Source organism: Antrostomus carolinensis, unplaced genomic scaffold (genome assembly GCF_000700745.2).
Source record: "Antrostomus carolinensis isolate BGI_N321 unplaced genomic scaffold, ASM70074v2 scaffold6402, whole genome shotgun sequence".
In the NCBI taxonomy this organism is placed as follows: Eukaryota; Metazoa; Chordata; class Aves; order Caprimulgiformes; family Caprimulgidae; genus Antrostomus; species Antrostomus carolinensis.
The window spans coordinates 12,911-26,591 of NW_010298974.1; the positions used below are offsets into that span (position 1 = coordinate 12,911).

The following is a 13,681-nucleotide window of genomic DNA, read 5'->3' on the forward strand; positions in this document are numbered from 1 at the left end:
ACCATCTCAACAGAGCACCAGGGAATCTCTTTTCAGAGCTGTCAGAAAGGGGAGGGAAACGACACAAACCAGATATGTTGCCACTGGCACAATTTAAAGAAATTGTGCCTGCTCACAAGAAGAGAAAAGGTGTCGAGACACTTTGCAGGGAGCTTCATGTCCACGCAAAGATCTTGCAGAACACCCTGCTTTGTGCAGGCTGCTTGCCAAGGAGCAGCCGCCGCTGTCAGGAGAGGACTGCATTATTCCTGCAGACAGAAACCAGGACTGTTGGGTTTATTCCTCTAAAAAGGACTGAAGTGGCTGAGAGGTCATGTTAGCGCTGTGCTCCTCTGCAGCATGGAGCCCTGGCACCAGCTCCAGCGTGCAGGTTTGGTCCCAGTTGACACCCTAAACGGAGTAACCACCTTCTTCCTCCTGCCTCAGCCTCTTGGAGAGATGCTCATTGATGGCCATGAGGGGGTTTGCTCTGTAACTGGGGTTGGCGATGACCTCATGAAAGCGAGCTACTTCCTCCTCTCTGAGGAAAGAAAAACAACACACAAATGCTACCAGTGCCTCATGCAAAAGGAACTGAGCAGATAAGAACAGAACTCATAAAGCAGTGGGTTTCTGTACAGACAGAAACATCCTGGCTATAAAACCTCAGAAAGAAACTGCAAGAACTAAACCTCATGTACCCAAGGGCAAAGCTCAAATTGCTGCCAGCTTCATGGGAGCCAGAGACTTGATGTCGTGTCACAGAGACTGAAACAATCACGTTAGTGTCCAGCATCTTTGGGGTTTTTTTTAAGAGTTTTTCCCTAGTAAATCAGGAACAAGAGACTGTGGGTATCTGGTAAATCACCAAGAATGAAAAGTACTCCAGAGTGCACCAGCACAAAAGCAGATTCTGCTTTCCAGGGCTCATCTGCTTTATTGCTCAATGTAGAGGCTTGGTAACCCTGTGTGCAACACCAGTTAAACACCATGGAAGGAGCGTGACAGAATTACCTGTGCGTGGTCACAGCGTGCAAATGGGAGCTGTGGCAACGGTCTGGTCTTAAAAAAGAAAGGAAGCAGGGAAGAACAGAATCATAGAATTGTTTGTTTGGAAAAGATCACTGAGTCCAACCGTACCTGTCCACTGCTAAACCAGATCTCTGAGCACCTCATCTACCTGTCTTTTAAATATCAACAGGGATGGGGACTCCACCACCGCCCTGGGCAACCCCTTCCAATGCCTCAGAACCCTTGCAGCAAAGAAATTCTTCCTCACATCCCATCTCAACTGCCCTGGCCACAACTGGAGCCCATTTCCTCTTGTCCTGTCCCTTGGTCCTTGGTTGAACAGACCCACCCCCACCTCTCTCCACCCTCCTCCAAGGGACTTGGACAGAGCCACAAGGTCTCCCCTCAGCCTCCTTTTCTCCAGGCTCAACACCCCCAGTTCCCTCAGCCACAAGGGAACTCAGCACACTTGTGCTCCAGACCCTTCCCCAGCTCCGTTGCCCTTCTCTGGACACACTCCAGCACCTCCATGTCCAAACAGAGTAGGGGGAGTGTCAAAAAAGAAGTGCTTTTTCACATAAGCCACATCCATTGCAACCTTCCCATCTCTCTCAGACAAACTGCCAGACACACATCTCCATCCCCACATTCTCAGGAGCTGCTGTGGCTCAGCAGAGTGCTCTTCAGCTTCCAGCTGATTCCCTCCCTAGTATGGCTCTTCCCTTCAATGCCAGCCCTGCCCCTGCCAGAGGAAGAGCTGAAGCTTGGGTTGTGGCAGTTGGGGCAGTAAGGTGAGGCTCCCTAAGGAGCCTCCAGTGCTAACTAACATCCTGGAAAATAAACCTCAAGACCTTCCTCCAAACCTTTTCCCTCCCCAGAAGCACAGACTTCCCAGACCACTATGGTAGGTGGTTTGCTGATACAGAAGACTGTGGTGGACCTGCCCATTCAGATATAGATCTGTATCCAAGTCCCTCCTCAAGCAGTGTTCCTCACCCATGAGTTCCAGCACAACGAGACACTCACTGGTGACACTCAAGGCCATGACCCTTGGGCTTCTGCAAGGAGCCAAGGAGAGACTCATTCAAAAAGGCAGAACTGAGGAAGAAAGGCATCCCAGCACTGATACAGGCCAGTTCCAGACAGAGATGGGTATTCAGAGTGTGCTGGGGAGCGGTGCTGGGATCTGTGGACTGACTGTTCTCCTCATACTGTTTGAAGTTGAATGTCTCAGAACTGACAGAAATCCTGGAAACAGGGATCACAGGAACCTAACGCTGCCAGATCACAGTGCCCAGCCCCAGGAGAGCTGTGCTGAGGGGAAATGAAGCTCTTGATGGCTGGTGGCAGTATAAAATATCCAGCAGTTTATACAGAGGAATAAGGAGTTGCCAGACCAAGTCCAGGAGTTACTCAAAAGCATTTAGTGCTTCATTTTACAAGAAAAGGCTTGGCAGATGGCAATGGACAGCTGTCCTCATAAGTTAGCATCCCAGAGATGCTCCAACAGAGCAGCTGTAGTTCCTGATGCTATGCAGAGCTCCAGGAGCTCCTCACCTACACAACCACAGGAGGCTTTCCTGAAGGGTATCAGCTATGTGGGTCTGGTGTCCTAAGAGAGTGAGCCACAGCTGGATGCTGCAGCTCCAGCTCAGTAAGCTGAGGCAAGGGATGCACCACCTGGTCGATAACCACATCGTCCGCACTGCAGAGGGACACATAATCAATGGGGACAGCCAGAAATGACAGCTGTGGCTGGGAGGATGACAGTTGGTGTGGGTTTGTCCTGCAACCCCACAGACCACACACAGGAGACCCAAGCCATCACTTTTCAATGAGACAAGGAAAGTGAACTCCTAAAGGAGCAAGTGCAGTTTCCTGTGCTCCCTTCGCGTAGATTTTACAGGAGACAGAAGCAGACTGAATCCATTTAGAATTGACCAAGTCTGACAGGGACTGAGAGAGAAGGACATCCACAAACATCCTGCACTATGGAAAGGGCAAAATCAAAGCTGCCACCTCTTCTAGGGTCTTCAGGTGTGCAAGACTGAACCACTGGAACTGGCTGCCTAAAAAAGGGTGTGTGATCTCCATCCCTGGAGATATTCAACAGCTGTGTGGACATGGTCCTGGGCAACCAGCTCTAGGTGACCCTGCCTGAGCAGAGGGGTTGGACCAGCTGACCTCCAGAGGTCCCTTCCAGTCTCAACCATTCTGTAGTGCTCAGCAGGGACTGGACACTGATAAGTGGGTACTTACAAGAGCCGGTGTTTCTGAGCTTGTTTCATCAGACAGAAGTCTGCTGGTTCTGCCTTTGCTTTTCCATGGCTGTGGAGAGAAGAAATAAAACAAGTGAGTGAGTGTCACAGAGGAGCAGTAATTTAGCAATTGCTGTGGAGATGGAAAGAGTCCAGAAGTTCTGCATCTGCCTTCCCAGAAAGTATAGGTAATTGTCCTGGATGGAAATTGTCCTGAAAGGCAATTGTTTCCATAGCCAGACAGTAATGGAGATGCAAACGGCTTCCACCACAGACTGACAACAGCTTAGGAGGCAGGGCTGAATGGGCAGGAGGCAAATGCACTGAAGAAAAATTGGATCACTTGGTCCTAGAACTGGTCATTACCTGTCCATGCCCAGGTCACTTTCTGCTAATCACTAACCTCCAGGTCACACTGATACCCTTGCTTAGAGAAAAGATCCCATTGAACTTCCCCTGACCACCAGGCACGTGTCACCTCTGCACATCTCATGTTCTTTGCTAAGGCTGCTGAGCTCCCGCATCACAGAATCACAGACTGGTGGGGGTTGGCAGGGACCTCAGGAGATCATCCAGTCCAACCCCCCTGCCAAAGCAGGGTCCCTACACCAGGTTGCACAGGAAAGCATCCAGGGAAGTTTTGAACATCTCCAGAGATGGAGATTCCACAGCGCTACTCATCTTTTGCTTTCTGACAATGCAAGAATTACACTTAAAATATACTTATTAAAAAAAACCTGTAAGATTGCCAAATTAAGTTCTCAAAAGTAAGGAAGTACCAGAACTATTCAATTTGCCTCCATAACCCTAATTCACTGTCCATACATATATATATTACACACACACACACACACACACATTAAAATAATTAACATTCACGTCACTGAGGCTGTAAGATGTCACTTATAATTTCAGATAAAGAATGGAGAATGGGAGAATTCCTTTCTCCCTGTGAACACATATGCTCACCAAAGGTTTGCCAGTTTAAGTCAGCTGCGGGTTAGTGAGAATAAAAGCCCAAGAACAGAGCTTCAGCTTTGGCCACCACACACAGATTCTAAGAACCCCATGAAGTTACGAGACGATGGACCTGCAGAAACACAGGACAGTGCACTATGGTCTGGGGTGGTCAGACACTGGAACAGGTTGCCCAAGGAAGTTGTGGCTGGGCTCCCCTGGGAGGGGTTGTTGAGGCTTTGAGCAACCTGGTCTAGTGGAAGGTGTCCCTGCTGCTGGCAGGGGGGTTGGGACTGGATGAGTTTTCAGGTCCCTTCCAACCCAAACCATTCTATGATTCTCTGTGCAGCTGAGGCACAGCAGCAAGCAGAGACCTCCACTCTCTGCACCCATTTCTTACTCCTGTGCAAAGTCCAAGGAGAGCAGAGGTGTAATCCTGTCCTGCACAGGATGCTGGAAGCATGTGGTGCCCAACGCCGAGCAGCACCAGCAGAGATTTACCGCAAAGCCAAGTGCTGAGCCCTAGCAAGGGACACGCAGGGAAGGGCAGCGAGGGCTTTTGAGACTTGGAAGTGCACAAGGGAAGAACTGCTGGTAGAACTGGACATGGAGGGAAGGAGAAGAAACTTCCATTCTTCAGGATGACATGGATACAGAGACAAACAGGAGAAGCAAGTGGGGAAGAGGGTCTGCTTCCACAGAGCAGCTCCCCTCCGAGTCGCCCGGGGGCTGAGCCCCAGCCCAAGGTGGGATGACGGTCTGCCTCCGACCCCTCTGCTGGGACAGGGCTCAAGGAGGAATCTTCCCTTACTGGTGGGTGCTGGGGGCCAGGGCCTCCCCCACCTGAACTGATCCAGAGCCCTTCAGCTTTCTCAAGGTTAGGAAACATGACAGTCCCCCACCCTCAGGACAGCAGGATCTGCTCTCTTGTTGGCAGTGTTACACTGACCTCCCCTTCCTATTTCCCTCCTGCTACCCTCCATCCTTTTAATTCTGAATTTTTCCCCCTTCTTCCTTTCCTCCTCCTCCCATGCCCCATATTCCTTCATGCCACTCACTTTCATCATCCCTCTCTACTCGATCAGCTCCTGCTCCTTTTCCTCATCCCTCCCTCTCCCCATCCTGGCCCATTTTATTTTCCCTCAAGTGGGATCCTGGTGGACCCAAGGTGCTGAAGGCTGCTCTCACCACTGCCCCACTCACATCTGATTCACACCTCAGCCCAGGACAGTGTTCCCCAGCATCAAAGCTCCTGGCCAACCAAGACAAACCCATGAACGTATGTCAGCCAACCTCTGCAGCACAGAGCCCAGGCAGCAAACAGCAGCCAGGCAGATCAATGCCCACATGCTGCTCCTGTCCCCTTTGGTCCCTCTTGAGGTCACACCAGCACCGCTGGCATTACACAACAGGCCTGAGAGCTCACGAGGAGCAGCAATCAGCAAGAGCAGACAAACAGCTACAGGGCGTCCAGCAGCTCCTGTCACGCTGCTGTGGCCACCGGTACTGCAAGACACAGAAAGAGCAGGAAGCATCTCTGCACAGGAGAAAAAGGATCTAAAGCTGCTGGAGAGTGTCCAGAGGAGGGACACAACATTGGGGAAGGGTTTAGAGGGGAAGGGTGTGAGGAGAGGCTGAAGTCACTTGGTTTATTGAGCCTGGAGAAGAGGAGACTGAGAGGAGATCTCCTGGGGGTCTAGAACTTCCTCCCAAGGGGCAGAGGAGGGGCAGGCGCTGATCTCTTCTCTCTGGCCACCAACGAATGCCAGGAGCAGAGGACATGGCAGGAAGATGTGGCAGGGGAGGGTGAGGTTGGCCATGAGGAAAAGGTTCTTGAGGCACCCAGAGGGTGGTGGAGCACTGGCACAGGCTCCCCAGGGAGGTGCTGATGGCACCAAGCCTGACAAGATTGCAGCAGCATTTGGCCAAGGCCCTCAGGGACATGGTGTGAATGTTGGGATTGTCCTGTGCAGGGACAGGAGTTGGACACCATGATCCTTGGGGGGCCAACTCACAACATTCTGTGATTCTATGATTCTATGTCCGTTAACTGCTCAGCACAGGAACAACTTCTTGTCCCAGTTTGCCAGGATCGCTCACAGAAGCACAGAGAAACCCCTTCTCAAGTTGGATGGCAACCCATGGTCATCAGAGCAGGGGCTTGCCAAATCCCTGTGTGTCACCAAGTCTCCATGGCAGTCCTTTCAAAGATGAGCAGCTCTGCAGTGGGTGATGCTGCTCAAAGGAAAGCCTTCCTGGATGGAGAACATCCCCTACATCCTGGGCTGTGGGAGACCACATGCCCCAGAGGCTGTTCCTCTTGGGAGAGCTTCCTCTGCAGCCAGGGTGTGGAGCAAACCCACTTTTGCCTTCAGCCACCCCACTATGTGAAACAGCTCGGTGCTTCTGAAGGCTTTTCAGGTCCACTCAACAGCTCTGCCCCACTGATCTGGCAGGTTCGAAAGGCTGCTGCCTGAATTTCCCCCACCAAACCACCAGCACCGCTGCCTGCTCACTTGGCCCGTGTTTCATTACACTTCATTGCCTCCATTCATTATAAACCAGAATAAAGCCCTCACTGTAATGCTCTCAGACCCAGCAGGAGATCAAATTCCTGGAGAATCTAATCTTTTATTAATAATGCTGACAAATCACCAGAGTATTACCCTTCATTTATGGAATGATCCAAATCCTATAAAAGCCTCCTCTGATTATTTCAAACACTTCTGCACACACATCTCCACGCAGTCCAGGAAGCCACAAGCCAGCAAGGGGAGGAAGCGCCGTGTGGCTCCTCCATGCCAGTGCCAAGAGGGACTGCTTTTTGGGTGGCATGTCACAGGCCATTGGTGGGACTCTGGTCAATGCCAAGCTCCCACCTGCACTGTGCCAACTACAGAAGGTGCTGGGCAATCTCAAATTCTCAGCCAGGGCTGGGCTTCTCAACCCTGCCGTGCCACAGCCCCACTGGGCTTTTTAGACACCAGAGTGTCCAGCAGCTGAAGCGGAAACAGAGCCAGAGGATGAGCTCAGGCTTCCAGAAGGAAAGGGCTGCCACGCTCCCAGAGGAGATCTGGGTCTGGAGAGCGCTACTCTGAAGATGTCAGGCTAGAGGTTCATGCAAGACCACTGAACAGTTCCACATGTGCCACACATCCTCTGCCACAAAGTGTCCTACAGAAGAGAAAAGTGTTTGCAGTACCTGGAAGGACCATTTTGGCCGGTGTTCTGCCTTGAAGGAGCCCGCAGCAGATGGCCAGAGGGATAAGACCCTGTGTCGCTCCTACAACTCCTAGGACATCTGGTTGCTCCCAGCCTATCTCATGTTAAGCCTCAACTGAACAATACAGTTCCCTTCTTGGCTGTGGATTCAGCTTTTTTCCCACTTCAGCTTTTTCCTTGTGGTGTCTGAAGCATGGACAGGGGTGGAATGGAGTTGAGAATGAGGCCCTGTCCTCCTGACCATTGGCACCGAGCTTGCATTACCTGTAGCTAAGGGCAATGCTGAGCTGAAGGGCACTTCATCTTGCAGGAAGAAGGGAAATACACAGCCCATCCCTAAAGTGGCACATACCTCCTGGGTGGCTTCCTGCCCCTGCCACCTGTGGACAGGTCACAGAGCTCAGGTAGGGCGTCCATCAACGGCTGCATGTCTCCCACCACAGGTGTTGCCTTCCGCTTTGCTTCAGCTTTTTGCTTCTGCTTGGCCAGCTTCACGCTTTCTATCTCTGAACCAGAAACAAGACATTAGTGGAGGAAGGGAAAGTGTTTGCAAGAGATAACCCTTGAGCTAAGAAATCCATAGGCTGCTTCACCATCTACAGGAACAACAGGTCTGAGGTGATTTAAACCAGGGAAAGACAGAATCCCAGAACTGCCTGGATTGGAAAAGCCCTTCAAGAACATGGAGTCCAACTGTTAACCCAACACTGACAAGTCCCTGACTAACCCATGTCCCTCAGCACTGTGTCTACACGACTCTTCAATCCCTCCAGGGATGGGGACTCCACCACTGCCCTGGGCAACCCCTTCCAATGCCTCAGAACCCTTGCAGCAAAGAAATTCTTCCTCACATCCCATCTCAACTGCCCTGGCCACAACTGGAGCCCATTTCCTCTTGTCCTGTCCCTTGCTCCTTGGTTGAACAGCCCCACCCCCACCTCTCTCCCCCCTCCTCCAAGGGACTTGCACAGAGCCACAAGGTCTCCCCTCAGCCTCCTTTTCTCCAGGCTCAACACCCCCAGTTCCCTCAGCCACAAGGGAACTCAGCACACTTGTGCTCCAGACCCTTCCCCAGCTCCGTTCCCTTCTCTGGACACGCTCCAGCACCTCCATGTCCTTCTTGGACTCAGGGACCCAACACTGAACCCAGCACTCCAGCTGCGGCCTCACCAGTGCCCAGTGCAGGGGGAAGAGAACTACCCTGGTCCTACTGGCCACACTGGTGCTGATCCAGGCCACCCTCTCATGGCCACCTGGGCACTCTCCTGGCTCATGTTCAGCCAGCTAACAGAATCACAGAAGACTGAAGATGTATCAGCTGGGTCGTTCCCTCCCTTGCTGTGGTTGCTCATAAGCTCTACACATCTCTGCTGAACTCCGCAGGCTGATTTTTCTGAACTGTTTCCATCCCTCGCACCGTGGGGCATGAGACTCTTCACTGCTCACAGCAACAGGGCACAAGAGTCCTGAGGTAGGAGAAGCCACGCTGACCTTGCATGGAGTTGGGAGAGAGAAACAAGAGGGGAAGAGACAAACCAAATGCAGCCAGCTCCACATGTGGCATTAAATAGTCACAGCCCCGTCTCTGCTTTGCTGTTGGGACAACACAACGGTCTCCTAGCACAGGCGAAAAAGATGGGACTTGGTTTCAGTTGTTTACTTCGTTTGGAGCAAGTCAAGGTCTCACCTTCATGACTCATGGTGGAGCTCGAGCAGTCAGACGCTGGATAAACTGGGCCTTTAGGAAAGCACTGCACTGACTGGAAGGCATGGAGGCAGCTGGCTTTTCCTCCAGACCATGTTCACCAGCCTTCCTGCAGCAGCTCTGAGCAAGGCTGTGGGCACCTCAGGCTCTACAAGCGTTACAGCAGTCTCTCTTCTCAGCCATGGGAGATGGGCATTGAAAGCCACAGGCTTCTGCCTCAGTCCTCAAGGATCCCTGGTGTAGAAACAGGTCCCTCAGTTGCCCAAGCTTTACAGAGCCAGCAGCCCTCAGGACAAGCCCCAGCAGAACACATTCTCCTCCAGGACAGCCCACAAAAGCCCAGCACTGCTACAAGACTCCAGTTGAGCTCCAAGATGCCCCAATCTGTCCCAGAAGTCCCTTGACAATGCCACCAGAAACAGCTAGAGCTCAACAGGATCCAGGAGCTCCGTTTCCTTCTGCCAGGTGATCACCAGGCCTGGAATCCTGCTGCACTGCCTTGACCTCTTTAAGGGAGGCTCAGACTGGATGCCAGGAAAAATTTCTTCACTGAAAGGGTTCTCAGGTACTGGAACAGGCTGCCCAGGGCAGTGGTGGAGTCCTCATCCCTGAAGGGATTTAAAAGATGGGTAGATGAGGTGCTCAGAGATCTGGTTTAGCAGTGGACAGGTACAGTTGGACTTGATGATCTCAAAGGGCTTTTCCAAGCAAATGATTCTATGATTCTATGACACCGTGAGGGGTACCAGGGCTGTGGGGTACATGGTGGAGGACTCCACCTCCTCCATGGGCACCCGGCGGAGGCCGCGGTGGAAGAGCAGGCTTCTGCTCATTGCCTTGAACAATATGTGTCTTGCAGGGACCAGACTCAGCGTTGAGCTAGAAACTCCGTGTCTAGACATGATGGAGCACAGTGCCAGCAGCTGTGGGGCCAAGCTGGTGACACAGGGAGGCCAACGGCTTCCCATGCAGCATGGCCACAGAAGCAGGACTAAATCAGCACAAGGATTTTTGGTGGGAACGTGAAAGCAGACAGTCCTGTTCAACAGACCCCAGGCAAGATGCCACCTGCAATCCTGGGTCTAACCCTGCTGCCCATATTCAGGAAAGCAGAACTCCAGTTCACCTCCAGTTCGACTCCAGAACTCCAGTTCAACTCCAGTTCAGCTGCTGGCTCCTTTAATACCTTTGTCTTGTTCGCTCCCCAACTCAACTGAGTCAAAGAGCAACAGTTTTTCATGAACTGCAATTCTGCTGTACATGGATGTTTGTGACAAATCTGGATTGTAAATGCTTCTCCTCACAGCAACCCCTGCCAAGAACACAGCTCTCTGTTCTGCATCACTTCTTTTTTTGGTCTGGCTTTATGTAGCTGACTACTTCAGTGCTTTCATAAACAGTATGTGCTCAAAATTTTCAGACACCTGATTCTGCGCAAACATCCCAAATTCTTTTCCTATGAAGTCTTGTTCGTCTGAGGAGCCATGCGATATATATATTTTTAAATGTGCATACTTCTAATGTCTGAAGCATTGCATAATTTTTTTTCCTTCTCTAGTCTCTCCTGAAATGATTTATTGGAATGGAAGAAATCTCCCAAGTTTCGCATTTGCACTACTGGGCTGAACTTTATTTCCCAGGGTCTTGGCATCCAGTGTCACAAAAGGAGCCCTGGGACCAGAAGAAACAACAAACTCTTGGGAAGATTTAGGAAAACAGAGATGTAACGATAACAACTTCAGCAGTCCAAGTTGGGTTCTCTTTTGGGGGTGAGGGGAGCAGATAAAGACTGCAAAACCCACAAAGAATTGGCATCAGATGAAAATCAATGCGTTTCAGTTGACTACAGCTCTTAAAGGTCACGATGTTAGAATGCCAAGTTTCATTTAAAAATTGCTATCTCTGGAAATACCAGTTCATTTTGGTCCATCAGCTAATAATAATAAAATCAGTTCTCCATTGAGGTTTCTATAGGCTCTTTCCAGCTATTCCATTTCTCGATAGCAAGCTGCTCACCTGGTACTAGCAATTGCTGACTGCAGGGAGGTGGTGGAGTCACCTTCCCTGGTGGGATTTAAAAGCCAGGTAGATGAGGTGCTCAGAGATCTGGTTTAGTAGTGGACAGGTACGGTTGGACTTGATGATCTGAAAGGTCTTTTCCAACCAAACGATTCTATGATTCAAATCCCCAGGCACTTGCTACCCTTAGCAAAGCATTTGCCAACTGGCCACAAGTTTAATGGAGGAGTCAAGAGAGATGGCAATTTAGGTACTTCTGTATCTGTAAAGCATTTCTAATACCTAGGATCTTCTAAGACAGAGCTCATGTGACCTGGAGTTTTCTATATTTCTATATTTCTCCCCAAAGCAAAGCCTCTGCATTTCATTTGTATTTCCCAAGCTTAGCAATTCCAGAGCCAAGACAGGAGGAAAGAGGCCACAGCAGGGCCAAAAAAACCATATGTGAAACCTTGAGAAAGACTGATGGCATGTAGCAACAGGACGAGGGATAACGGTTTGAAAGTAGAAAAGGGGAGATTTAGGTTGGATATGAGGAAAAAGTTCTTCAAGATGAGGGTGATAGATCATTGGAACAGGTTGCCCAGAGAGGTGGTGGAGGCCCCAGCCCTGGAGATATTCAAGGGCAGGTTAGACGGTGCTCTGAGCAACCTGCTCTGGTGAAGATGTCCCTGTTCACTGCAGGGGGGTTGGACTAGATGAGCTTTGAGGGTCCCTTCTAACCTAATACATTCTATGATACTACAAAGGCATGTGTTTGTTTTTATATTTTTACATATATGTGTGTGTGCAGGAGGGCAGTATCAAGAGAGTGTAGGGATCCTGCTCCTGGGCTTTTCCAAAGTGATTGACCTTGACTGCGGGAGCAGTGCTGTCACCTAACTGCAGGAGCATGCCCTTTGTTCCTTGCAGAAGACACGTACCCCTTTTACTGTGGATTCTTTCATTAAATGCTGCTGAAGATACACCTTCCTCCATGGCACCTGGGACCAGTTCTGGTTTCAGGGGAGGGAAAGCTCAGCTGTGCTCCACCAGTCCCCCACTCTGTTCCCACAAGTGCCAGACAAGGAGGGACCTTTAGGAGCACTGAAGTTGCAGGATGGACGTTAGGACTAGCACAGCCATCTATGCTTTGTGCCCGAGAGAGACACTGAGGGTTGCAGACATCAAAGGCACTTGGAAGTTGTTGGTTGGTGATGGGGAGGTTTCCTTCACACTCAACAGTGTTAAATTATCAGCTTTTTATGTAAGAGGAGCCAGAGACACCTTCACCGTGACTGGTGAATTCACAGGTTGATGGACCTGTGAGCTCAGAGCTCAGGAGCAAAGAGCATATGGTGTGGCAGAAAGCCACATCCTCAGCCCCAAACACAGTCTGTCAGCAACTCCGTTGGCAGGAAGGTGTTAAGGGAAAAGCCTGTCCAAAGAACAGCTCCAGGTGGCAGGAGGAATTTTCTCTGCTACACCCTGGTAGCACAGCATCATCTCTTACTGAGGCTGAGATACTCAAAGCAAAAATACAGCCGCTTCCCACAGGAAACAGAAGCATTTCTGCCATGGGCTGGTTTTGTTTAGCTCATATTTCACAGCCTCGAGAAAGGCCAGACTGTCTGGTAAGCGGGTTCACTGACCTGTGGCACATGGGAAAGAGCAGTAATCCAACCAGCAGCGTCCAGAGACCTCCCTCACTGCAGGGCAGGAGGGGCCACTGCAGACTTTCACCACAGAGGCTTGGGATTAGCTGGTGGCTGCGTGGGGCTCAGCTTTAAAAGACAGAGGAAAATGCTAAACCTACATGAGCACAGTGTCCTATCTGGATAAATAAACCTTTATGTAGGCACTTATATTATATGTAGAGGAAGATCAAAAGTAGGTTTGGGGCAATGACTCAATCCCGATGCTAAACACTGAGAACCAATACCTGGGACTTTAGCCCCATGTGCTGGGGAGCAGATGTGAAGGTTCCTGAGAAGCATTCAGCCTTCCCTGGCACTACCCAACACTGCCACCCACACCCCACGTAGAGAGACCCATGCTCTGTGATGCCCAGGGCATCGCCGTGCTTCAGGGGAGTACTTACTCTGGAGCCATCTTTCTTTCCTCAGCTTCATTTTTTCTTTTTTGGAAAGAACTGTTTTTTCTTCTAAACCTAGAAGAGAAGAGAGACGTGAGATGGAGCCTTGCTCCTGGACACAGATTCAGTACTGGACACTTCCCAAAGATAGCAGAGTCCATAATATTTTGTTCAAGCCTCAATGTACTTGCTGGCAGACCAGGGGCAACACCGCACCACAACTTTTAGCCCAACAAATCCAACCTGGCTCACTGTTGGTTAAGAAATAAGAAACAGGCAAGCAGGTCGGACCACCAGCACCACAGGCCCCATCTTCTCAGGCCAGGTAGCTTTTTTGCAGAAAGCTTTTTAAAAGACCCTCGCCCCATGTCCTGCATGAACCTGGCCTGGGAGGTGGCATTTTCTCTTGAAGACTAGCTTCAAGTGATGGGAGAACCTACAGGTTCCAGAATTGGG

The 13,681-nt window shown here is 50.7% G+C and overlaps 1 protein-coding gene across 1 annotated transcript; it reads right to left on the bottom strand.

Moving 5' to 3' along the window:
- Positions 1–390: 390 nt before the first annotated feature.
- SLX9 (SLX9 ribosome biogenesis factor) lies at positions 391–13,322 on the bottom strand. The gene is made up of 4 exons (XM_010162632.2): positions 13,232–13,322; positions 7,780–7,933; positions 3,250–3,318; positions 391–520 (listed from the first exon to the last, which is right to left on the bottom strand). Exons 1-4 carry the CDS (start codon positions 13,260–13,262, stop codon positions 391–393), a joined length of 384 nt encoding a protein of 127 aa, XP_010160934.2. The 5' UTR covers positions 13,263–13,322.
- Between the last annotated feature and the right edge of the window lie 359 nt (positions 13,323–13,681).